General features: G+C 38.4%; 2 protein-coding genes across 4 annotated transcripts in view; one reads left to right on the top strand and one right to left on the bottom strand.

Moving 5' to 3' along the window:
* The window catches only part of ccnb3 (cyclin B3), a 37765-nt gene extending 27343 nt beyond the window's left edge, over positions 1-10422 (bottom strand). The window contains exons 1-2 of one of the 3 annotated variants that reach the window (XM_067401424.1): positions 10135-10422; positions 7656-7965 (exon numbers count right to left, since the gene is read on the bottom strand). In XM_067401424.1, the coding sequence (XP_067257525.1) occupies positions 7656-7875 (220 nt within the window). In that variant the 5' untranslated portion in view covers positions 7876-7965; positions 10135-10422. Of the gene's footprint in view, positions 1-7655; positions 7966-9908; positions 9931-10134 lie in introns of those variants that run through there. The other 2 variants (XM_067401425.1, XM_067401427.1) reach the window with 2 other exon arrangements.
* Positions 2406-27328, top strand: tnfsf10l (TNF superfamily member 10, like). The gene is made up of 5 exons (XM_067401428.1): positions 2406-2768; positions 10462-10611; positions 19267-19303; positions 19488-19589; positions 23957-27328. The coding sequence occupies exons 1-5, from the start codon at positions 2571-2573 to the stop codon at positions 24409-24411; spliced, it is 942 nt and encodes a 313-aa protein (XP_067257529.1). The 5' UTR covers positions 2406-2570; the 3' UTR covers positions 24412-27328.
* The last annotated feature ends 526 nt before the right edge of the window (positions 27329-27854 follow it).

The raw sequence follows: 27854 nt of genomic DNA, 5'->3' as shown, positions 1-27854 counted from the left end.
ACAAAAATAAGGCTCTGTGAGTAAGTAAGGGTCATCAAACTAGATCCTCTGCAATTGTTATCTTGTCCACACACACAGCTGCCCAAAAACCCACTAGCAATTAAATTTGTAGTTTTTAATTTAACTTATTAATAATATAATTAATGAATTAATATATTATATATATATATTTAAATTAATTTTAAGTTATCTCCAAGTCCACAGTCATTATGCTATACCACATCGCCCTCCACTGGATGTATAATGAGCAGCAATAAACTACATTTTATGCCGTCATACGTGATTATTTTGGTGAAAGTAACTCGAAAAGTAACGCAAATGTATTACAGTTACAGTTGTAATGCAGTGTAACACATTACAGTTCAGAGACAGTAATATTGTAATGTAACTAATTACAGTAACTAGTAATGTTACTGTTTGATCTTGCTGTGTATCCTCTGTAATTGTTGGTGAAGTCTCCTGCGAACAGCAGATTGTGAGACCATCCCCCCATTTTTCTGGAGGTTTTTTTTTTTCACAACCCTTGTCATTTGTCTATCATCAACTGCTGTTGATTTTCTCAGCTGACCTGGTTGTTTTTGGTTGCTGAAGCTTGCCAGTATCTTTTTCAGGACATTCCAGACTGGACATAGCAAGTCAATCTCCAGATTTAAATCTTATTTAACATGCATTTCACCAGCTGAAGAGAAAATTAAAGGCAGAAACTCCCCAAGCAAGTAACCGTAGAAAATGGCTGTATTAAAGGCCTGGAAAAGCATTTCAAAGTGTAAAACAAGGAGTCTGGTAATGTCTATGGGTCACAGACTCGCTCCTGTGATTGCTTGCAAGGGATTTACTTTTAAATATTAGATTTTACACATTTACACATTTAAATTAAACCATCCCAATACAGCTCACATTAGGCAGAGGGATGAAACTCTAAAAGTGCTGTTTTTATTAGTTGGTAAAACATTTTGTGTTGAAACAGCCAATAATAAAATGTGACATTCTGTACTTCTGCCTCATATTAATCTTTTAATCATAGATGTCTTGACACAACAGCTAACAGAGCAATTTTGTTTTTACTGTCCCAATACTTATGGAGGGCACTGTGTATATTATATATATATATAAATAAATAACTATACTTGCCTCTGTATGTTTTAAACGAGTCTTTGCCCAGAACCACCATACAACATCAAAGACTGTCATTTTCTTATTAAGATAATACAATTTTTACAAATTCTAACATTTCTTAAGAATTTGTGAATCTGGCCCCAGGTGTGTCTTTAGGTGTGTCTTTAACATTATATTATATATATATATATATATATAAATAAAAATTAAAAGTGCTATATAAATATAAAGCTTTTACTTACCCTTCTGCAAAATAACATCTTAAAGCCTTATGTGGTTTGCTGGTCTTTACTGGTCTCCCAACCTGGTCAGACTAGTCTGTTGGCTGTTTTTTTTTTTGTTTTGTTTTTTTTGTTTTTTTGGACAATTAAACTGGTCATCTTAAACTTGCTAAACCAGCTTAGGTTTAAACCAGTGGTTCTCAACCAGGGGCCCGGGGTCCACTAGGGGGCCCCAGCAAACTTCCAAAGGGGCCTCAAGATTATTTAAAATCATTTAAAATAAGACAAAACAAGCATAAAACAACTATGAAACAACATATCTCTATAATTCACCCCCTCAGTGTCTGTTTAATTTTTATTTTTAAAAAACTTGATACATGAGCTGGCCTAATTTTGGGTGATTTATATGGATATGTCATGCAAATACAATTTTATAATTCCATATATATATATATATATATATATATATATATATATATATATATATATATATATATATATATGTATGTGTGTGTGTGTGTGTGTGTGTGTGTGTGTGTGTGTGTGTGTGTGTGTGTGTACTTATCCTTATACAGTAATTCATAAACAACTGGAAAAGGAAAAGTTATGGAGGCTTTTTGGAGTAAAAAACATTGAAAACCAACCACTGGTTTAAATGGGTTTAACCCTTGCTGGTTCTCCAGCATGAAAAAGAGCATCCTGGTCTATCAAAGGTTGGATATAAAATATTGATATATTAACCATGCTGGTCTTAACGTAAGGGTAAGTAAAAGCTTTATATGTATATAGCACTATTCATTTTTATTTATAAAGTCTTTTATATAATGTTTAAGACAAACCTGGGGCCGGATTCACAAATTCTTAAGAAAAGCTCGAATTTGTAAGAATTGTCAGTTTTCAGAAGTTCTTAGATATTTTCTTAGGAATTCTTATTTATTTTCTTAATAAGAAAATGACAAATTGGAGGATCTCAGTGGGATAAATTGTATGAGGAAAGGGTTTAAGGAAATCATGAGGAGCTGCAGTAATGTAGCCTCTTAAGACTCAACCCCTCAGCGTCTACATACACACACGCACTAGTCCTCCAGCATTAGTGACTGCATGCGAGCGTGGGACAGACTCTACCCTCCCACGGCCGTTCTGCGCCAACAAGAAGGAGTTTATTCAACGTCCCGCTGCTGATTTCTATTTGTTTGTCACTAACTGCGTATCTACTCACGTCTTAGGAATGCCATGGCTACTCAGAATAACCAGGATTACTTCAGGTCGGTCAGCAGCGAGTCCACCACATACATGATGGTTCCGGCAAACGGCCGTGGTCGAGACTCGCCGTCAAAGTTATGGATCGCAATGGTCGTGATCGTGGTGGTTGTGCTGCAAATAGCCTCCACCACCGGACTCTTTGTCTACTTAAACATGTCTTTATCGCAGGTAAGCAATCTTTTAAAAAGTTGCACTGATTAGTTTCTTGTCGCTATCAGATGAACAGGCCGTGACTTAAATCTTAGTGAGTTTCGTGCCACCTAGTATTTTTTGGGCATCACAGGCGCTTTCGGGGCGATGGCGCGTTCAAAGCCTAGTGTACTGCCTAGACAGCATGTTTACTCGTGTTTTCTGTGTCCATGATCCCCCAAAATGTAGTCAAGGTAGGCAGCACACTAAGTTTTAATACCCGATCAGACCAAGTCTGCAACAGAAGACGACCTAAGTTGCAAGTCGCTGATGTATCACTTTATAGTCCAAGATACAGAGAGAAGATACAGAGAGAACGCTACTAGGATTAAATGCATCAACATAGTCAAAGGAAGAATTGTGATGGGAAAGATGGTTTATTTCTTGTAATTTAATCTGATCATTTGCTGTTTTGTGAGGAGGACTGACACGAAGAAGGCTCAGAATTCACAAATAATCAACATGATTCAGATCAAAATGACTTCAGACGAATCAAATCACATTTGATGTGTGCTCTTGGGTATTCTTCTAAAAACTAAAATGAATAAATAAAAACAATTATGATAAAAAAAAAATGTGAACAAAATTTCTAAAATAAAAACAGTGTGATTAGTAATACTCCAGATTGTTAACAGAATGAATTAAATATGCAAACCTGCACATGAACTCAACAAAAACATGATTGCCCAATCAAAATACTGCAACAATGAAGTTGTGTTCTTGTTTTGCAACATTGTATTGTGTTGGAAACACTTCAAAAGTTCCTGTGCATGCTTTACTGCCTGGATGTCATGAATCAGCACAATACATAGACATAGTGTTAATGAAATACACACAGCAGCATACAATACAACATAACCATTCTATGAATCAGAATCACCATGTTGAGATTTATAAGTGTGCATATCTATCATGCTCTGCCTTTTTCTGATGAAATTATGCTTTTAGTCATACTCTGACCCAAAAGCTACACTGTAAAAAATTACCGTGATTTTAACAGTAAAAGACTGTAATAATGCTGTGGTGAAAAACTGTTAATTGGTTTACAGAAAGTTTCCGTACTATATACGGTGAATAACTGTAATAGATCTAACGGTACATTTAATGTAATTTTACGGTAAAATACCGTTAAATTCACAGTTTTTGAAAGTGAAAAATAACAATTCATTGTAAAATTTACAGTGAAAAACCGTAAATTGACATTCCCACAATTCCCTAAGTGACACTTCACATCTGATATATTTTTGTTGAAATAACTCTATGTTTCTTCTTAGTTTTTCTCATTTTTTTCTAATCAGTTATGTACATTAGGGTTTTATGTTACATCTAATGTTGTTAAATTAATTTTTATTGCATTTTTTAAATTTCATGCATGTTACCATGATGGTGTTTAGTGTGTGTGTGTGAATGACACTGTGTGCTCCTTCTATATATTAGTATTGTCCTCCTCAGCTTGTGGAAAAGCTGCTTGTGATGAACTTTGATTCATCATGTGACTCTTATCACCGCTGTGTCTGTCAGTGTATTATAAAGATACAAAACAGATATTAGTACTTCATTAGGTTGGTAAATTAACATTATATCAGTTAAAGAAATATGTTATTTTACCGTAAATTTTACTGGGATTTTTTTTTACAGTGTACTGAAATCCAATGTTAAATATACATATTTAAAATGTAAAATTCACATGTAACTCCGTAAGTATGTTTACGGTTTGATGTCATTTTTACAGTATTGTTCTGGTAACCACAGCTGCCGGTATTTTTCCGTAGAAACAACGGGATTTTTTTTACAGTGTAGGTTGAGGTAGGAGTCCTGTTGAATATTAATAAACTCTGAACCCATATTAGGGTTATTTCATAGTCAAATATCACAAAAATGTCAAAAAAAGGATTAGTTCAATTTCAAATTAAAATTTTCTGATAATTTACTCACCCCCATATCGCCCAAGATGTTCATGTCTTTCTTCAGTCGAAAGGATTTTTCTCCACATAAGTGGACTTCAATGGAGCCCAAACGGCTGAAGGTCAAAATTTATAGTTTACAGCGATCCCAGACAAGAAATAAGGGTCTTATCTAGAGAAACCATCGCTCATTTTCTAAAAAAAAATAAATAAATAAATTAAAAATACATTTTAACCATAAATGCTCATCTTCAACTAGCTCTCTGCTTCTTCTTCTCTATTAGAATTCCAGCAGTGTAAACACTACTAAGTGTATTACTGCCCTCCACAGGTCAAAGTTTGAATTAAATTGTCATATTCAATATGCTAGTGCAAGTATATAACAATTAGTTCAAACTTTAACCTGTGGAGGGCAGTAATACACTTAGCAGTGTCTACACTGCTGGAATTCTAATAAAGAAGAAGAGAGCTAGTTCAAGATGAGCATTTATGGTTAAAACGTATAAAATTTTTAATTTAGTTTTTTTTTTAGAAAATGAGCGATGGTTTCTTTCGTCTGGGATTGTGTAGAAAGCTTTGAAGCTGCACTGAAACGGACATTTGGACCTTCAATCGTGATATAAAGAAAAAAAAAAATCCTGGAATGTTTTCATCAAAAACCTTTTCTTTTTGACTGAAGAAAGAAAGACATGAACATTTTGGATGACATGGGGGTGAGTAAATTATAAGGAAATTTTAATTTGAAAGTGAACTAATCCTTTAAGTTACTACCTAGGCTGTAATACTCGCAATATAAAACTGCCTTTTGATCAGCAAAGCCTGTAAAACAATAGCACTCAGTGAGATAAGACTGATTGTTTCGAATAAACCCTCTACCTCTGCGGGGAAAAAGAAAGTGAAGTTTCTGCGAGACTGTAAACACAACGGAGAGGATAACGGCAGAAGCTCCCACGCAAGTCATCACCGTTGAAATTACACAGAGTTCCGGCTGGCCTATTTATAAGTAACTACGATTGACAAAATTCTTTTAGATTAGGTGTTGAACTGAGCTGGAAGGTGGTGGTACTGTCCGGTGCCTGCTTTTGGGACAGGAGTTTGCAGTTCATACTATATACTCTTAGTTCTAGACTGGCCCCTCGTCAACAATAACAGAAATTCATTGTAAAGCAATACCCTGCAAGCAAATGTTTGTCTCCTCTCAGGCTCCCCATTGTAAACCTCCCGTGACATTTACCATTGCCAAGATCCACAACGTCTCACTCTCTCACCCTCTTGTTTTCCCCTCTCCTTCACGTTTGGTCTTTATTCTTTTATTCTCATTCTCACTGTAATATCATGCTTTTTATGTAGAACATATAATTACATCTAATCGTGGCTGCTTTTCTCTGATAATACTTTGCGGATTCAAGTTATGTTATGTTTGCCAGGCCCGAAGAAGGCATGGATAGTTTCAAGCGTTACACACACTGTTCAGCCTTAAATACTGGACAACTGTTTAAATTTCACTGATATAAAGTGACGTTGAGCTCTACATTTTATAATTTGTCGTCCTGCATCTAAATTGATTAGATAGCAAAGAGTAGCTTTTTATTTTTCGTCTTGGCTAAATAAATTAAACTAGGCCAAGCTATGATTCACCTCTCTGTATAAATCTTGCGTAACATACAAGATGCTGACTTTTCTAATAAATCTGAGAAGGGTTTGAAATATCTCCTGGCCTATTTCAAAGGCCCTGGTTATGATGAAGTTTCAGTCATACATGAACAAAAAGCCGTAGGAAAATATTTTCAAGGATTAAACATCACCGCGGTGTTTGCTGAAGGTTTGAAGATATTTTTTTTTATTCCGGAGGGGCGTCATCAATTCGACACGATGACTGAAAAGGCAAGAAGAAAAGAATTGAGCTATTGAGTGAGAATGTGCTGAAAATAAAGACACAGATGCACTTATTTTCTACACATACACAGCTGTCGCCTAATGAACATTCTTCAGCACTAACATAAATATCCTGCTCATCTTGGTGCTCTTGCCAGATGGGATGCTCACAGTGTTGTCCTAAAAGACGAGTAAACACCTCCTTTATACCCCATTATCAGAGCCTGGAAGAACAAACAAAGCCCTGGTTTACACCACCAGGACGGCTAATAAAAAATGCAAGTCCCTCATTTAGGACCATTAGCACAGTAATGAAAACTCTGCGGACTGAGAGATTTAGGGACATTTTATCTGTCTTTATTTAACATATGATCAGATTTAATGTAAAAAGAGCCTTTTTAATCAAGTAACTTGTAAGTTCGTAATTACTTCAATCTGTCCATGTCATGTTTAATTTCTGTTTTAATTCTATGCAAAGAAAAACAAAACAAATCCTGCTTCTCAGTAGTGTTTAGATATTCTAGCAGGACGAAACGACTGTTAGGGCCCCATTTGGATCGGGAAAATAAGCCGGAGTCCACTGACAGGCACGTAGTTAGTATTCTAGAAGTGTAACATTCAGTCAGACAGAGCAGAACGGGATGGCGATGGCCCGAGACTTCATAGAACACCCAGAGGGACTTTAAAAATGCATCACAATGGACTCTTAATAAGGCCTGGCTTCATTGGCCATATACCAGAGATTTATGAGCCAATGAGAAAAGCCAAGACAAAGGTGATTATGAGGAAAAAAAGGATAGTTACCCTTGGAAACCGGGGCTTTTGCCACACAATGGCAAGGGTCATTGTAAAGTCGAATGTTTGTATGTACAGGTGTGTACTAGAAGGCAGATGGCATGCTGAGTATGCACTCTACTGTATATCACTAACTTTAACTCGTTGTTTGTTTCACTCTTGTTCGCTTGTGCTAATTTTAGAGAAACTCGTCATTGAGAGGAAAGCACCTACTGAACTTGTTTGCATACTTTTCCTTGTGTGAGTCTAAATAAATCTCAAACTTTGCTCAAAAAGGGGGTTCCTTTCTTACCGTGACATGATTTGTTGCTTTTAGAGACTAGTCGACCCAAGGCCACAGCATTTCTTTCTATTGCCAAGACAGGTTTTGACTTCTGTGTGGTCTTGTAGAGAAGGAAAGAGAAAGAGTACAATCTCCTCAGAGTTTGTTCTTTGCCAAATGCACAAATTGAATATTTGGCTGAAGTTTCCTTTGAAGACCTGCTTAGACTTGTTGCCCTCTGGGAACTCATCCGAAGTTGCAGAGCTTCAGCCCTCGCAGATCATTTAGATCACAACCAACTTTCAGGCTGCTTTCCTTTCTTTGAGACCACAGGGGGGAACTAGAAAAAACATACACACGGATCAGGGATAGGCGAAGAAGAGAGAAGCGAGAGGAAGGGTGAGAAGATACAGAGACGGAGAGCCCCTGGCATGGATTTAAGTTACATGCCTGGTTTCTCTTATTTAATCCTTTCCCAAAAAAGCAATGGATGTGGAGTGAAGCAGAAAGTTCAGTGGTGGCTTCTTTTCCCCAGCTACAGAAATCAGGGCTAACACTGATGCATTGTTCCCTACTTCCTGCTGCCCTCGACTGAGATCAGAAATCCTCCTGAGTGCCACTAGCCACACTACCAATGACTCAATACCACCGTCTATGTTGATTTTACTTATTTTACAGTGCATGTTTTTTTTTTTTGTTGGCCCATCTGCGAACGATTACGTATAGCAATACTGTTGGAGTTTACATGTATTAGGGTGTAGCAGCATTGACCCAGAGTTGTTTAATTTATTTGGTGTAACTCATGATGACAACTGATCAATTGCTGGCTCACACTTATCCACACCCTGGACAGTACTTCAGATTCCAGGGCATGTGTAACTGACCCATTTCTGTGAGAGGAATAGCAGGAAGTAGGCACTTACGAGACAAGAAGTTGTTTACAGTTATGAAGATTATGACGATTTTGAACATGTGCATGCAAGCACAAGATATGACACATCAGATAAACTGGGTTTTCGTGATCAAAACGTGACCTGTCAGTTTCTGTTTTCCAGGTAAAAGTAGTGCAGAGGGCTAGCTATAGCTCAGGTGGTAAATGTAACTTATAGGAGTTATAAAGCAACCCCTATTTAGAACATTTTACCAGCAATATTTGTTAAGGTACTGAGTAACTAAAAATGAACAGTACTTTTACAGCATTTATTAATTTTAACATATATTCATAGCTCACTGCTGGTCTCATCACAAAAGAATGATCCACTTTTATTTTTTGCAAAAATTAAGCTAAAGTGACAGTAAAGACTTTTAACATTTTTCAAAAAAATCTATTTTAAATAAATGCTGTTTATCAAAGAACTTTGAAATCTAGTGTATTTTTCTTTAAAAGTTTTTTATTAATATTTTGCTTACTAAACATTTTTTTCTGTGCAAAAGAACGCAAATATGCAACATGAATCCAACACAATGCAAAACATTACTGAGTGATAAGTTTGTCATTTTTAACTCATTCTGATGCTTTCAAAACTATTTGACAAAACCTGTATATTAGCCAGATGAAATCAGCCATTATATTGAAACGATCGGTCATTTTCGAATAAAATACAACTGTATATGCTTTATAAACACAAATTATTGCCTTGCACGTGCTTCCGCTTTCTGTATTCCTCAAAAAACTTACTCTGTATGCCCTACGCCTTCCCTATTCTACTCACGGAAAAAAATGAAACTGGCGGCGCGTTCGTTCAACAACTTGTATGACATGGGGTGAGTAAATTATCAGGAAAATGTTATTTAAAATTGGACTAATCCTTTAAATTTGCAAAAACATGTACAAGATAAAAGTAAAACTTGTTTCTATATAAATATATATATATATATATATATATATATATATATATATATATATATATATAAATATATATACACAATATTAATACACTTTGTAAAACATGTTCATTGTTTGTTCATGAAACCTAATGCAGTCAGTATTGAACCGTATGGTAAAGTGCTACCCAAACTAGCCTTTTTTCTAGCTGTACTTTTCTGCTTATGCTGAAGTCGTTTTATTGTACTGATCCAGGACCAGCCCAAGCTTACCCATGAGACAAAACCACAAAGGGGTCATCGATCAATGCATGTGAACAAGTCTGGAGAAATTGCAAAACTGGTCTCAGATCAGTCTTGAGCTCTTCCTGTGAGCACAGCTCCGCTCAATATGGGGGACCCTCATTACCTGCCTGACTCGCTTTGAAAACCGTAACACGGCAAGAGTTAACTAAACACCTTCTTGCTGCCAAGCTCTGCCTGCAACTGAAGAGTCATTAAGAGCTTTGGCGGACCGTGACTCAAGCCTTCGAAACTGCACACAGTGATTCTTAACTGGCAACATATATTTCTTGGAGCGGCTCCGGGTTTCTGAACAGGGACAGAAAGAGAGAAAAAGAGACTGAAAATAGAGCAAGGTTTTCAGTGAAAGGTCATTTGAAGTACCTCATTATGTAGGACATACCTCTCCAGCTGGCTCAAGGTCTTTGAGCTGAACTTGTACCCCATTGGCTTTCCATAGCAAGCCCCATTGCAGATGTCCTCATCTACTTTCCAGGAAAGGGTCAAGAGGAATATGTGCCCTTTTTTTGATCTTCAGCCTATGCTCCGGCCTTGAGCAGATTGTTTCCTCATTGAGCATGCCTTCAGCCCCCTTTTTCCCAGTTTGCTTCCTACACTAAAGTGCTGTTCTCATTGTTCCTTAGGATGACGTGGCATTCAAACCACATTATGATTTACAGATTATGGGGTTTGATTTGGACTTGTGTTCTAATTTTCATCCTATTGGCAGGTTAAGAGTCAGGGGGTTACAGAAGAGCTGCGGTGCCTGGGCTTGCTTAATGCCCTGGATAAAGACCGGGACATTCCCGAAGACCTGGCCCAACTGTTTGGAGAGCCTTGCATCAAACTAGCTGAGGGTATCAAGGCCTATATTTCCAAGGTGAGTTCAAGTCTCCATTTGATTTTACTTGTTGCACAAGATTCTGCCTTCATTTGTCTGGTTATCTGTCGAGGCATGCCGCGTCTAAATAACATGCTATTAAAAACATCATCTGCCTTTTCAATGCATGGGCACAATTGTAGACAACAGTTGCAAGTGAAGTTCCTCACAGCATGAAGCAGCTTGCCATTACCATAAATGTGTCCTGGCAAGTGATTACAATCGCCTAAGGGAAGAAAAGTGGATGGTTTAGTCATGGGAGAGTTTTTCAGGCATTTATGCTTGTATATGCAGCATTGTAGAGGGTGACTCACCCCCTTGTCCTGATCATGAACCAATCTAGCAGTCAGAGCACAGATTTGAAGGAAATGGCTCGGTTTTCCCCTGGCGTGGCTGGTTATCCCTTCAGCATCCAGCTTTTTCCCTTCACAGGCTTCCAGTGGTTTTTACATTAATAAAACTGACGTGTTTGGAAGCCTAGGGCTTGGTTTTAGAAGAAGTCTCATTCTAAAGGTGATTGGACTTGCAAAGCATCAAGTAAAGTCAAACACTTATTTACATTAAATACACTACCATTCAAAGGTTTGGGCTCAGTAAGATTTTTAAAAATGTGTTTAAAAAAACAAGGCTGCATTTATTTGTTCAAAAATACAATAAAAAGTATAACAATAATAAATAAAAAAAAAACTCTTAATGAAATTTATTCCTGTGATGGTAAAGCTGAATTTTCAGCATCATTACGCCAGTCTTCAGTGTCACATGATCTTTCAGAAATCATTCTAATATGCTGATTTGGTGCTCAAGCAATATTTCTTATTATGATCAATGTTGAAAACAGTTTTACTGCTTAATATTTATGTGGAAACCATGTTACATTTTTTTCTGTGTTCTTTAATGAATAGAGAGTTCAAAAGAACAGCATTTATCTGAAAAAATATATATATTTTTAAATATAATATAATATATTTAATGTATACATAATATATAATATATATAATATATACAATTTAATGTATCCTTGCTGAATACAAATATTAATTTCTTTAAAAAAATCTAACTGACCTTAAACTTTTGAACGCTAGATAACCAGTAAATGGATAATATTAAAATGTCATTCTATTTTTTCTAAATAAATTAAAATGAAAACATGCACAATTATATATTCATTCTCCATCAACAGAAAGAACAGAATAATTTTTAATATTGGCAGATTACTGTTTTGGTACCAATATATTGTGCATCGCTACTTGATTTTATCCATCAGAGACAAACTGAATAAATAGCTATTTGGTTATTGGTTAATATTATCCAGTAACTAACATGGAATAAGTAAGATCAGCAGAAAAGTAAAAGTTATTCTAGAAGAGAAGGAAATTCTTTTTTGAAACAACCGACTCTAATGAATCATTTACAATAAAACCAGGAAACATTTGTTTAGAAAGAAAACAGGGTTCATTTTGACTTCAATTCAAGCATTTTGCATTATGGTGTTGGAATTCCTAAATGCCATTGTTTGATTAATTTTCCGTGCCACCCCTTTGTTTACCCAAGTCTCTCAGCTCCGGGAATATGTTATCAGATTTTATGGAGCATGTCTACCCCATCCTACCCCTTTGCCCCCCTATGCGCAACAGTCTGTGCGTACCGTCAAATCTTTCACTACTAATTGAGTGAGGCTGCAAACAATTTATTGCCACTCAGAGACAGAGGCATTTGCCTCTTAATTAAAAACACATGCGCCACTTCTGAGGGATGCAATTATGGTGCGCTAAAGAATTCCCTGATCATGCTAGGGAATCAGTCAGTGGAAAAAGTAAACAAATAATGGAGAGTTTTGCCAGAACATATGGGCAGACTGCATGCAAGACCCAAAATACATAAAGAGAGAAAAATAATGTCTATGTGCATGTGTCTGCATGTATGTTCACACGTCACTACGAATAAGAGAGTGAGGTTCAGATTTAGATGAAGACAGAAGAAATTTACACAAAGAGAAAGAAACAGGCCGAACAAGCACACGCCGAGGCTTTGGGCTCTTTTCCAGCTTCATGTCAGCACAGAGGTAAAGCACACAGAAAAAGAATGAGAGGATAAGGAGGATCGAGAGAGTGCCTTCACAGCGAAGGCAGGGAATGAGTGAGTGAGGAGAGATGAAGGAAATGCATGTTTCTGAAGCGAAGACCTTCAGAATCCAGAGAATGCCAGAACACCTGGTAGTTATTATGGAGGACTCAAAAAAAAAAGCAAACAGAGAAGTTATACGTCCTCCAGATTCTCGATTTTGGCCAGACTCAGAACACAAGCGGCGTACAGACATGAAGTATACGAAAACCACTGACCATTGTTACTCCTTGACTTTCCATGTCCCTTGTTGGACTTTGATGTGACGCATACAGTGGGTACGGAAAGTATTCAGCCCCCTTAAATTCCCTCTTTGTTATATTGCAGCCATTTGCTAAAATCATTTAAGTTCATTTTTTTCCTCATTAATGTACACACAGCACCCCATATTGACAGGAAAACACAGAATTGTTGACATTTTTGCAGATTTATTAAAAAAGAAAAACTGAAATATCACATGGTCCTAAGTATTCAGACCCTTTGCTGTGACACTCATATATTTAACTCCGGTGCTGTCCATTTCTTCTGATCATCCTTGAGATGGTTCTACACCTTCATTTGAGTCCAGCTGTGTTTGATTATACTGATTGGACTTGATTAGGAAAGCCACACACTATCTGTCTTTATAAGACCTTACAGCTCACAGTGCATGTCAGAGCAAATGAGAATCATGAGGTCAAAGGAACTGCCTGAAGAGCTCAGAGACAGAATTGTGGCAAGGCACAGATCTGGCCAAGGTTAAAAAAAAAATTCTGCTGCACTTAAGGTTCTTAAGAGCACAGTGGCCTCCATAATCCTTAAATGGAAGACGTTTGGGACGACCAGAACCCTTCCTAGAGCTGGCCGTCCGGCCAAACTGAGCTATCGGGGGAGAAGAGCCTTGGTGAGAGAAGTAAAGAAGAACCCAAAGATCACTGTGGCTGAGCTCCAGAGATGCAATCGGGAGATGGGAGAAAGTTGTAGAAAGTCAACCATCACTGCAGCCCTCCACCAGTCAGGGCTTTATGGCAGAGTGGCCCGACGGAAGCCTCTCCTCAGTGCAAGACACATGAAAGCCTGCATGGAGTTTGCCAAGATGGTGAGAAATAAGATTCTCTGGTCTGATGAGACCAAGATAGAACTTTTTGGCCTTAATTCTAAGCGGTATGTGTGGAGAAAACCAGGCACTGCTCATCACCTGTCCAATACAGTCCCAACAGTGAAGCATGGTGGTGGCAGCATCATGCTGTGGGGGTGTTTTTCAGCTGCAGGGACAGGACGACTGGTTGCAATCGAGGGAAAGATGAATGCGGCCAAGTACAGGGATATCCTGGACGAAAACCTTCTCCAGAGTGCTCAGGACCTCAGACTGGGCCGAAGGTTTACCTTCCAACAAGACAATGACCCTAAGCACACAGCTAAAATAACGAAGGAATGGCTTCACAACAACTCTGTGACTGTTCTTGAATGGCCCAGCCAGAGCCCTGACTTAAACCCAATTGAGCATCTCTGGAGAGACCTAAAAATGGCTGTCCACCAACGTTTACCATCCAACCTGACAGAACTGGAGAGGATCTGCAAGGAGGAATGGCAGATGATGCCCAAATCCAGGTGTGAAAAACTTGTTGCATCTTTCCCAAAAAGACTCATGGCTGTATTAGATCAAAAGGGTGATTCTACTAAATACTGAGCAAAGGGTCTGAATATTTAGGACCATGTGATATTTCAGTTTTTCTTTTTTAATAATTCTGCAAAAATGTCAACAATTCTGTGGTTTTTTTTTTTTTTTTTTGTCAATTTGGGTTGCTTTGTGTACATTAATGAGGGGAAAAAAATTAAACTTAAATGATTTTAGCAAATGGCTGCAATATAACAAAGAGTGAAAAATTTAAGGGGGTCTGAATACTTTCCGTACCCACTATAAGAGCGACTGCACAGCTAACAAGAGTGAAACCCTGCAAGAGTTTGGCTAATTCACCAAACAGACGACTGCATCCGCAGAGAATCACGCAGGCTCACATGCAGAAACCCTAACACAAGTCAACAAATCAAAAGACACAACATCTCGACCAGAATAGATATGATCCAGCTCAGAAATAATATCAGCATTCCAAGGAATATTATATCCTCAAACTGCACCTGAACAGGACCCCGCAGCGGCCACTTGATATCCCTAAATCCCTCATCAGTTTCCCACAAAGCTAAATGGGATGTTTTGTCCCCATTCTCCATTGGTCTCGGATTCTCCTAATGACTCATTAGATGAGGAAGCATCTCGTCTTCGGTCTCACATCCGCCACCGAGGCAGCGCTGCATCACCACCGGCGTCTCAAACAGATTTATGATGAAAGCAGTGATCATACTCGGGGCATTCCGCCAGCCGCAATGTTTTTCGCCAGCCTCAGAACAAACACAAAGGCCATCTCTGTCTACCCTCTAACCTTTATCTTCTGCATGATCATAGCTCAAGGACTGATTTCGATGATGTGGTTGGTTTTACTACATGCGGTTTGTTTGGATGGATGAATGTATTGTTTGTTTCATAAAACTTCGGGAAACTGCTAGCTTGTGGACGCGGAACGGGTTTGGTAACAAGTGAACACGAAATTTGCTAGAATGAAAAGAAAGAAAAAGACAAAGTTAATAAAGTAATAAAGGCTGGTCCAGTTGGTGTTCTCATGTTGCTCTGCATGGAGTACACGATAGCTCGCCTCCTGCCAAATATGTGCTGAGCTCTCAAAGCTGGTATTACTTAGAGTCAAATTTCAGCGAGTGCTCCACAGCGACCTTCCGTCTAAAAAGAGACAGAGAGAGAAAGAAACCGAGATTAATTCGGATTTAAAGCCTCGGAAGTCTTCAAGCCCATTTTCCACAACAAAATAGAGACTGACTGAGACTTCTTTAACACCTCATTAAGTGTCACTGTGGCAGAGATCCCTGACGAGAGCGAGAGCAAGGAAGACACAGGCACAAACAGAACTAACACTGACTGCTGTTTTTAAAGTGCAGGGTAGGGGGTTGCACCAGCTGTTTGTAAGACTTAAGACCCAAATGCAGTTCAGGCAAATCATGCTCTCACTGATGTAATTCAGTCTGTCATATTGCTGGCAGACCAATTGCATTGCACACTCCTGGTTGGAAGATTTCATAAATAATCAGTTCATACAAATGGGTTGCATCCAAGTGTAATAGTCCAATGTTCACATTTTTAGTGGTTTTAATTTAGTTCTCATGTATGTTACAACTAGGCTAGGCTGTAACTTACGCACAGCTTGTGGAACCAGCCCCAGGTGAATAGATACAGACATTTACGGGGGGGAACAGAGAGAGATTAATTCTCACAGGGCTTAAGGTCAGATCCAGGAGACTGTTGTGCTCTATAGTGGAACGGGGGGTCTCTGGTGATGGGGGCCGGGGGACAGAGAAATGGGGCCGACCTCAGACGGCAGCCAAGAATGGCAGGAAACAACTTGTAAGCATATACACACACCCCATTCATTCAAAGGCCATAACAGGCGTGCACTGATTTTATCCAGCAGAGAGACTGTGTGTACAGTATGTGTTTGTGTCTATCATTACTGTAGGTTATTAGCCTGAGTCACACCGAGCAAAGTCTAGCGCTCTGGGATTTATTGTTGAGTGAAAAGGTGATTGAAGTGACGTGTAAGAAAGCAACAAGGAAAGCAACTGTTATTTATTAATAATCCTCCTGGAGGAAGAAAACGCGCTGTGCTTCAGTTTCTTAACGGCAGAGCAAACTCTGGCACTGGCGCCGCATTAAAGTATTGGATTGCCGTCTTGACTAAGCTCAGCCGGAGAGGACGCTAATGGTTTTCTTCACACCCTGTGTGCATGCACTCTCCTGATTCCTGCTCTATGAATGGAGCAAAAATCTTCATCGGCCACACTCCTTTTTTGGCACATGGGTGAACACGGGCCAAAGGTTTACTGCTGGGTGTGTTTATTGTTATTGTTGTGGTCTTTGTATGGGTCTGTTCTCTGCCCTCCACCTTCTGAACTCCGTTTTGTTTTCCAGAAAACAGATTGCGCACTCACTTTAAATAGGCCTCACTGACAAATGCTTGTGTGAAGGATCCTTATTGGAATATCTGTCATAAATGAGAACTAATCCAAAAGGAACATAATGGGATCAGCTAAGAATCCCATAAGATCTTCCTGGATTAACTAAAATTCCAACAGGAATTTTAGTTGATTTGTACAGCCCTATAGAATATTGTGTATTCTGACTGGACAAATATTGTGTATTCTGACTGGTTAAAGGAAATTGTGCTTGGAGGAAAAGGATTTTTCTTTTTGGAGTCACATGTTTGTTTTGTGTTTCCTAAATTTGCTTTGGGATCTTTTTGCAGTGTCCTAGCAAGAGTCCCAAATGCTAACAAACGCCTACTATCCACCCAAAACACCCAGCAACTGCATAGCAACACCTTAGCAACCACCCAGAACATCATAGCAACTACATAACAACACTCTAGCAACCACCCATTTGCAATGTCCTAGTAACCACCCCAAACACCCTAGTAACTTGCAGAGTCCTCTATCTATCTATCTATAGTGTCCTAGCAGCTATCTAGAACACCCTATCAACTGCATAGCAACACCTTAGCAACCACCCAGAACACCCTAGCAGATGCCTAGCAACAGCCTAGAATACCCAAGCCTCCAGCTTTTTGCACTGTCCTAGTATCCACCCCAAACACCCTAGCAACTGCATAGCAACACCCTAGCAACCACCCAGAATACTCTGGCATCCATTCCTCTTTCTGCAAAAAATAGCATTTATCCCAAACACCCTAGTAACCATCTTTCTAGCAACAATCCAGAACACCATTATAGCAAGCACTCAGAACACTCTAGCAACTGCATAGTAACACCCTAGCATCCATCCATCTTTCTGTAATATACTAGCATCTATCCCAAACACCCTAGTAACCATCTTCCTAGCAACAGTCTAGAACAACATTATAGCAACCCTCTAGCAGCCACCCAGAACACCCTAGCAATTGCAAAGCCTATCCATTTATCTATCTAAAAAATAATTTAAATCAAAGCAGTAAAGACGATAATAATTATGAAGAAAAAAAGTGGAATGATTTGTATTGATCCATCTTGTTCTCTTTTTCCTTCTCGTTTTCTCTGATATGCAGCATGTACAATAACATACTAGTAAAACAGCCTTTATCTGCTCTGTATGTGAGACTGTGAGAGGAATTGATTTCAGGATAATGTACCAGAATTTAAAGTAAAAAGGGGAACGTTTTGGTCAGAAATCTATCTCTGCTGTGGCCTGGGTGAGATTATGTCACGTTATAAAGCCTGCAGGCGCTCGGCTGTCTGATGAATGGAGAGAAGAGAGAAAGAGAGCGCCAAGAACAACAGAGACTCCACCACACATTCACTCTTGGATGATGCCAGACAGAGAGGGACTGGGGAGGTAGGGACAGAGAGAGAGGAGCGAGGAAACGGAATAAACTTATTCCTTAAGAAGAAGAAAAAAACGTCTTGTTTTATCAAACACAGACATCTTAGAAAGCTTAAATTAAAGAGTTTGCCTTAAAAAGAAAACATATTTTAGCATAGACATTAATACACAATAACTGAATCCAACATAATATACTGCAAAACATGGAAAGGCAAAACGCTATAATTTTATATAGACTCAAATAGATTGTAAAACATACATGCCAAACTTTATATATGTCTTAACCCTGGCAATTAAAGTGGTGTTTAACCTTTATCCAAGAAGTATTCATGAAGGTGGAAAGAAAATGTGAGGAGCGGTCAAAACCAGCCTGAGGGGTTAATCATGATGACTTGTTACTTAGTAGCTTTTTAAAATCAGAACAGCTTTATGGAATTATTTTTCACCACTTTCTTGATGACATTGTCTGTTTGGTATTTTTTGCTGAATGGTATTAATGCAGTGATTCATTCACGGATACATTCTGAACAAATCATCAAGAGTTTTTCAATTAGTTTAATTTAGTTCAATCAGATGGTGTTTGGAACATATTACCCATGAGCTGAGGCTTGCCCGAGGCAGTGGACATGAGCCAGTAATCAGTGTGTTTTTAGTTCAAGACCCAGTCAGTGGAACTTATGATCTGGAAACTGGAGTTTGACTGGTTGAAATATGGCCGTCACAGACTACTGAAAAACTGCCCTTTAAAAAGGTGACCTTAAAAACTATTCTTAGTCGTTTCGTACATTGGCTGACTCTCCAGATTAGCACACTGTAAACATTTCTGTCCTTAGAAACTGCTGTCTTCAAAGGCTGAAAAATAAACATTTTATAGCAGAAAAGTTTCTGTAATAAAATGGATGATTAACTTATGTTGCTGTTTTGTAACTTGAGGTAAACTTTAACCACAGTCATCTGCCTTTGAGACAAGAAACAGAAAACAAAAAGGAGGAAAAACATGAACTGAATCATCAAGTTTCGCATTTCTGTTAACAATCTAGATTTTGAGTCGTCATCATGTCACTCGGTTGCCTGTACTAATGGAACTTTTTCTTTTTTTTTTCTTTTTGCCACAGGTTACAGACAGTATCATCTCCAAACAGGCTTTACATGGTGAGTATACGACCAGTCATCATTTCACTACAATTGCCCTAAATCACAATGATACCAGGAATAGTGACAATAATAAACAAAACACAATGCAGTTCAAAGAACAGGTTAATCTTTGCACAACGCCAATTCATATTTTATGATGTATTTGAATGTGCTGACTGTCTACTGTCTGTCTCTTCCTCAGAAGCAAGAGCCATGCCCCATTCATATAATACATCAGGGTCAAAGTTCATGACCACAGTGACACAGAGGCCATCAGCCCACCTGACCCTTGGCAGCCTACCAGGTGAGCCTGTGTGTGTGTGTGTGTGTGTACCATTGGAATGTGGAATGTTTGGGCACACCACTTAAGGGGAACATAATCAGTGACAGGAAATATAATATATAAAACTTACATTTGGATATTTGACTTACCAATGACAAAGTGTTTACTGCACACAAAGGCATACTGAGTGTCAGGATCTCAGAATTTACCCATTCAGACTGACTTTTACAATTCGGTAGCTTATAAAAACATAGTTCCGGCGTGGGCGTGGCCTAAATGCGCTCCGTCTCTATAAAGCCTATGCAAAGACTATAGAATAACACTATAAGATAAGACTATAATAAGATGTGTCACTCGTATTGTTTTGAATGGGAGAAAGTGTAACGCGCAATATGGCGGAATAAGTCCCGCCTTCTAAATAAGAGCCAATTGCCGACTGGTAAAGTCATCGCGTCACTGCAGCGGCCGTTAGAAGCACCGGTTTCTATAGAAACAGTCAGACGCTTGCCTCCGAAATGAGGCACAAGAGACACGCATTTAGTTCTGCGCATGCGCTAATGCTTGATCCAGCATAAAAATACATTTTTTTGTCATGATTCGAGCGTTTAGAAAAAAAATTATGAGACAGTTGTTGTCAGATTTCATTGGTGACTTCAAATATGAAATTTAATCGAAAGCTTGCAAACAGTTTTGGAGTATTTTAGGTTTCCCCACTCAAAGAGATAGGAGCTGCATGATGCCCAGGATGCCCGAGAGGCGTTTCAAAGATGGCCGCCGAGTGAAATGACTTGTCTTAAAGGGACTTTGGCCTATGGGGCCCCGCCTGAACTTGACATGCAGGAAAAAAATAGAGTACCTCAGAGATTACATGTTTTTGTATGCAAAACCCGGAAGCGAGTTAGCACTTCCGGTTCCATCGCCCTAAAGTCTAATGGGTTTTTGCTAAATCGCCTGAAATAAGGTCTGTGGTTAACAAAGACACTAAATATTTTCATGTTTTGATCTATGACATAAAACACACCAGTTATAACCCACTTGTGATTTTTTTAACTTTTACTGTGTCTTAAAAACGGCGGTTGCTAACAAGTTGCTAAAAGGGACTACTTCCTTTGGTGGAGACTTTAGACGTCATCATGACAAACAGGACATTTGGACGGCATTTCTCAAGGAAAAGTGGAAAAGTATTCATACACAGCGCATATCATAATCAGCTAGCATGTTTTTAAATAAAGTTTGAGGAAGCTTGGTGGTGACGACGTTGATCCGCGACTATGGTGTGCTGTAGTCCGTTTATAGCCTACTGTTAGCTTTTTATATATGACGACTTTATTTAGGCTTCAAAATCTATAAATGTTGTGTTAACTTGTAAAGATTATCTTGATAGTCAAAATGTGTAAGTGTCATAACCCTTTGTTAAACACAGAGCTTATTTTTTGCGATTTTCCAAAAGTCTATGGGAAAAATGCAGAGGCTTTCGATCGAGGGAACCCGTGCGCCACTAACTTCCGGGTTGGCCTACAAAAACACGTCATCTCTGAGGTACTCTATAGTAGGTTAAATCGTGCGCACAATTCACTTTTTTCCTTGCATGTCATGTGCGGGGCTCCATAAGTGTATGTTTCCTCCTCAGTAACACAAAAGTGCAGTTTGCATTTCCTCGCGATGCATTTAGTGCTGCAGTTTGACTATGAACACATATGGGAAAAATCATTGTGACAATATTTAATATGTAAAAACGCGGAGCGAGCATAAGAGTGGTTTCTGCACAGAACGATGCAATGAGTTTAACAAGAAGTAAGCATGTTTCAAGTTTTTATATACATTTTATAGACATATTTCATATAATCTATTGCTCTAAACACCGTTTATGCGCACACATTTCATGTATTTTCAAATGAAATATATATGTGCAGATAAGGACACTGATTCAGCATTATATCTTATCATAATCGCAATGACATGCTGATGACAATATTCTGATAGACAGAAGACCATGTAAATTCAAAGAACAATGGACAAAAAAGTTTATTGTTTCTGTGTTAAACTGATGACTGTCGTCTGTCCGTTCAGAGACTGTAGTGCTTGTATACATGATGAAAATATTAGAAGATTTAAATGTTCTTCCGTTATTGCCCCTCCTTTGTTGTGTCATAGAATTATATTTTTAAAACACATCAAGATGCTGTTTTTTCCTCTGCTCATATGTTAATATTTATTATTCTGCATAATGAGTGTGTTGTTGGTCTGTGTTTTATTGGTTGTTGTCTCCCTTCTCCCCCTCTACACTTTTCCACAGTTTTACACACCCATTTTTCAAGACTTTTTCCAGCTCTGAGGTGTGAACAACAGGGCTAAAACAGTGGGGTTTCATGACACTTTAAATGTGCCTTTCATGTACATGACCCATCCATCTTGCTAGGCAGTGTTAGAGCTTCCCTGAGTCAAAAAAATAAAAGCCTGGCAAACAGCTGCATAGAAGAAACTGATTATAAAACAGCCTGAAATTGTTTAGTTATTTAGCTACAGCAAAATAATATCACTAAATATCCCAAAATCTTGTTTGTTCCTTTGAAGTTCTGCTACTCGGATCAAAGTCCTATTGATTGCATGCATGCCAGGGGAAAAAAATGAGATTTATTCAGTCACGCATCTCAGAAGGAAATGAAACCGAGTCAAACCAGCTTTGTTTCTGGAAAGGAAGTCATGAGTCTGATCATTAAACTGCAAGGGGGTACAAGGACACTTTTCTTTCTTTCTTTTTTTTGCACATGTATGCATTATTCACAAACCAGTGCTTACACAGTGCTCGATGATGGATCATGAATACGCACTATAAAAAAAAGTCAAAATGGTTTAATCCTTGTGAACATCTATATTACCCATCATAATGGGCTTTCCTACATATCTAAACTTCACGTGTGTTTTTCTTTATTACTTGTGTCAGAAGAATGGCCCTTTAAAAACTTTTTGAAGCAGTGAATCAAAGAGCAGATTTAGCGTGTTAATGATCTTTTTTGAGGAATGTGGCTCATTGTGTTTGAAGAACACGCCGCCTGCTCCTCCATGTCCTCTACACCTCCCTTCCTCCCCAGCCTCTCTCTCTCTCTGTTCTTCGATTTTTCACTCTGTCCATGACTTCCTCTCCTGTGCAGCCATACCTTCCTGTTCTGATCTCTCCTGTACTCCTAAGACAATCCACCAATCTTTCATTCCTCCCTTTTACCTTGTGAATTATGTGCCTCAGCACCTGCTCCTTGTTTCGGAACATTTATTCAATATTTACTACTGAATATTTTGGGCTTTGGTTTGTGAATCAGTTGCTTTTCCACATTATTTATAGTATATTTAATTGTGCATGCTATTTTAACATTTAGAATAACTTTATGTGAGTATTAAGTGACACCAATGGTAATCTTTATAAAAATAATTCAATAACATTGTTAAATCTTTAGTAAATCTCATAATGAATTATCATTTTTCATACTGTACATTTATAATGTGATGTCTGAACAATTGATTTTAGTTTTTACTGATTTATTTTTTATTTATATAACCAAAATAGTATTGAGCTTTAATATCAAGAATTTATTGGTTAATAGCCATACCATGAAAATAATTAGCAGTTTATCATTATCAGCCAAAAATGTAATATCAGTGCATTCCCATTCCCCAAATAACACATATTCATGTTTTTACATGATTCATCAGTACATTATTCCAAAATGAAAAGATTTGGCTTTAAAGGATTAGTCCACTTTCAAATTAAATTTTCCTGATAATTTACTCACCCCCATGTCATCCACGATGTTCATGTCTTTCTTTCTTCAGTCAAAAAGAAATTAAGGTTTTTGATTAAAACATTCCAGGATTATTCTCCTTATATTGGACTTCAATGGTCTCCAAAATTACAGTTTCAGTGCAGCTTCAAAGGGTTTTAAACGATACCAGACGAGGAATAAGGGTCTTATCTAGCGAAACAATCTGTCATTTTTGAAAAAAATAAAACTGTATATGCTTTATAAACACAAATTTTCGTCTTGCACGCGCTTCCGCTTTCCGTATTCTTCAAAAAGCTCACGCTGTATGTCCTACGCCTTCCCTATTCAACTTACGGAATGAACACGGCGCAAGTTTAGTTTTTTTCCGTAAGTAGAATAGGGAATGTTTTCATCAAAAACCTTAATTTCTTTTCGACTGAAGAAAGAAAGACATGAACATCTTGGGGGTAAAATTATTAGTAAATTATAATAATTAATATAGTAAATTATGAGGAAAATTATATTTAAAAGTGTACTAATCCTTTAATGTTGGTTAAAGAAATAGAGATTATGACTATAAATGCAAGTAATGATAGATTTCAAAAAGTTTGTCTCCTGCCTTTTTCTCAGGTGGCGCTCAGTACTCCACCCCTCAAGCAGACCTGCACCAGTCCTGCCGCCATCCTGTACGTTCCTGGGCCAACCAGAGCTTCGGCGCCCATCTACACAACATGACACTGGCCAACGGGCGCCTTCGCGTACCCCAAGATGGCCGCTACTACCTGTACTCCCAAGTGTACTTCCGCTACCCCTCTCCCAGTGAGGGGGATCAAAACAGCGTGAGCCACCAGCTGGTCCAATGCATCTATAAGAAAACCTCCTACCTGAGGCCGATTCAGCTGCTGAAGGGAGTGGGGACCAAATGTTGGGCTCCAGATGCAGAATATGCCCTTCACTCAGTGTACCAGGGCGGCCTGTTTGAGCTGCGAGCGGGCGACGAGGTCTTCGTGTCCGTCTCGTCTCCTACAATGGTGTACGGCGAGGACTCTTCTAGCTATTTCGGAGCTTTCCGTCTGGATCTGTAAGAGCACGTCTGGATCGGGACTACATTACACCCACTTGGTGGACCGTTTTGAGGCTGCGACCCAAAGAGAAAAGACTCATTTCATCGTTCAAATTTCCTTTCTTTAAGACTTTGAATATGTGAAGGATGCATGAATGAGAGACATTTTGGACAAGGTTATTTCTTTTATAGACAGAGGAATGTATGTATATTTCTACAAATCACATAAAATATGTGAATCTTTGAAACGGTAGCAAAACAATCAACAGGAGAGACAAAAACTCACACAAAGTGAACCTGTGCCACTGTTGTATACAGTTTGATGTGTGAAATCCACTTGCTCTCGTCCGCTGGAGGGGAATATTTTTGTGTACAGCGGATCTAAAACAGAGATATGAGAAGAGAATGATGACAGTGGGAATGTGGAAGGAAAGAAAGATGAGATGGGAAGTATGCAGCTCTACCAGCCTCAAAAGGAGCATACTGGCAGGTTGCAGTACTGCGGAATTCTCCCCGTCCTGTCGGACCAGCAGAGCAGCATGCCCGGACAAGAAAAGGACCTAAAAAAAGTTCACACGCACATATAAACACAGAGGAATTCAGCTTGTTGCCTTTGAAAACACTCATACTCCTGAGTATTTATGGCTTCCACAAATGAAGAACACAGCGATAAGATAAAAACACATACGTTTAGTCTCAGACACAAATCACTTTTACAAGTCTCCCTCTGCTGTCTGGTCCGGGGTGCAGGAGGAAGTACTGTCAGGGAGAGACACGTGCTCCCCTGCTCACGCGGTCCCGGCCAAACGAAAGGTTAAATAAACACTACGATACACGTTTTGTCGAAATGTCGCGCCCATATAATGCTTTATTTTTTCTAGCATTACACACACGTACAAAACACACCCTGAAAAACACTTTTCTGATAAGTTGTGCTTCATACTTCCATCTCTTTCTCTATGTGGTTGGTTGGTTAAACCTGTGTATATATTGTATTTAATACGGAATTATGAGGTTTGGAATTAAATGTATGAGCGTTGTGATGTTCTTGCATGAAAATCCCACAAAATGGGCCTCCCGCTGTTAGCGTAAAAGCCGTGACGCTCTCCAAATGAAACGACACTGTGAATCTTAATACAAGCCTGTTTTTTTCTGAGGAACAAGTGTTTGTTTGAAGGAGGAGAGGGTGGGTAAATGATCAAGTGCTGTCACAATGGTGTATCTGAGCGCAAACGCAAACACTCGCTTGGGTTTCATTGTAAACCGCAAGCGTGTTTTCTTCTCTCTGGACTCTGCCCCAGTTTTTACTGATAAAGTCAGTGAGGAAAAGGGCCCCTGCCAAGACAGTGCCTTAAATCACATTATACAGCGAGAGCGATTGAGCCAAGACTCTTTGTGGCATTTAGCTATGGACATAATGTTAGTTATACCACACATTACAAAACTTCATTCCGCCTGACTCTTATCTGCAATTTGTCTGGATTCAGAAACTTGGACGTTGATTTAATCCATTGGGGGAGAACAAGTTATTCTTCTGCAGGTTAATGCTTCTGATGCATTTCTTTTAACTGGTATAACATGCTGAAATGCCAAAATGTCCCCATACACGGTGCCTTTTTAGGTGTAGAGAATGTGACATCAGATACCACTAGGTTTTGTATGTGTAAATGTGCATTTAGGTTGTCATTATGCACTGATTTGAGAACAATAACTTTTATCATACAATGATAAATTGAAAGTACAATGAAAGTCAGTGGGATCTAAAACAACATCATACACAAAATCCCCAGAGTTAAATCAACTTTGCTCAGAGTACTTATGGCCCATCTCTAAATAGTGTTAAAGTTAAATACAGAGATAATTAAGCAATTAATAACTCTTTTCTTCAGTGATTTTGCTTGTTAACAGCAGGTGTTCATCACTAATGCACAATCATAACTTAATTAATTGCTTAATTATCTCATTAACTTTAACTCTGCTTCAGTGTTACTTTAACACTATTTAGAGAGGGACCATATGTACTCTGAGCAGAGTTGATTTAACTCTTGAGATTTTGCTGTGTACTGCATTGACTTTCATTGTTTAAAAAACATTCTTTAAAATGTATTCTGTGTTTTGCAGAAGAAAGAAAGTCATACAGGTTTGTATCAAAATGAGGGAAAATAAATGGAAGAATTCACATTTTTGGACTTGGTGAACTTTCCCCAAAGGAGTCTGGATAATCCCACTAATTCGCACTAACCAAGCTTATTATCCCAGTCAATCTGCTCTGGCCCGTCCGGGGTCTTGTGTGAGTGCGCAAGTGTGTAAACAAGTTGAAATATGTACCTATCTGTACAACATGGAGGTTGGTGGGGGTTAGTGGGGTGAGGGGTGGCCAGAAAAGAGAAATATGGCTGAATTCCTTCGGATCTAGACGGATTACAGCATGACTTGCCCTCTGAACCACAAAGAACCACAATGTGAACACAGAAGACAAATGTATGTTAGGTGCGTATATACGTGAGTGTGTTTTTTAATTAATTGCTTGACTGGTTTCTAAAACTGTGGATATGATGGTTTGCATACTTACTATAAATCTCACTGAGTTCTGCATAGACTTTATGGGACTGCTGTGAAAAACTTAAGGGAGGGGGGATTTGAAATCCAGTGAGCAACATGAACTGTCGGTTAATAACAAAAAGGCTATTGTGTTTCCTTTTCCAGCAAGTTTTTTTTTTCTTTTCCATTGGGATTGTTAAATTCTCTGACCACCGATCTATGGGACTGTTTTTCATTTAAAGAAAGACGTTATGCACTGTTTACCAATGTTGCGTCTCCATCTTGTTAAGAATATACTGATATCTCTCACGCTGTCCCTCTTTATTGTATAGTGTCTGATCTGTGTCGTAAAGACAGAAGTTCAAGGTGTCATTTTCAACAATTAAAGTGCCTTTTTTCAATCATGAGTCATAGTTTGATAATCTCTTTGCTAGCTTGTGCATTTTTGTCCATGCTGATGACTTGCAGCATGAAGTCGACACCATTTGTTTTCTCTTTTTTTTTTTTGCCAAACTTGCACACACAATACCACAATTTACCCACCCACACGGACACACATTGTTCTCTTACACAGAAGATGATTTCACACACACACAAATGTTTGTTTTTCTATCATGGTGGGGAATTACCATTGACTCCCATTGTTTTAAATAATCTCTTTTTAATTGCTTTATATTCTTTTTTCAATTTTTTAAAAATTAAAATCTTGGAAGATTTTAATCAGATTTTGATTAATACTATTCTATTTATTAATCTTGAAAAAAAAATTAACAAAATGTAAAATAACTGCTTTCTATTTTAATATAATTTAAGCATAATTCTTATGAAGGCAAAGCTCAATTTTCAGCATCATTCCTCCAGTCTTCAGTGTCGCGTGATCCTTCGGAAATCATTCAGATATGCTGATCTGGTCAGACAAAACCC

Source organism: Chanodichthys erythropterus, chromosome 11, assembly GCF_024489055.1.
Source record: "Chanodichthys erythropterus isolate Z2021 chromosome 11, ASM2448905v1, whole genome shotgun sequence".
Lineage (NCBI taxonomy): Eukaryota > Metazoa > Chordata > Actinopteri > Cypriniformes > Xenocyprididae > Chanodichthys > Chanodichthys erythropterus.
Note: the sequence above shows the minus strand (reverse complement) of the source record. Positions and strands in the feature narration are given on the sequence as shown.

Excerpts from the sequence above, each read along its gene's own strand:
- tnfsf10l (XM_067401428.1), top strand. The coding sequence starts at position 2,571 with ATGGCTACTCAGAATAACCAGGATTACTTCAGGTCGGTCAGCAGCGAG. Across the intron at positions 2,769-10,461 it reads TAAACATGTCTTTATCGCAG|GTTAAGAGTCAGGGGGTTAC; the intron begins GTAAGCAATCTT and ends TCCTATTGGCAG. Across the intron at positions 10,612-19,266 it reads TCAAGGCCTATATTTCCAAG|GTTACAGACAGTATCATCTC; the intron begins GTGAGTTCAAGT and ends TTTTTGCCACAG.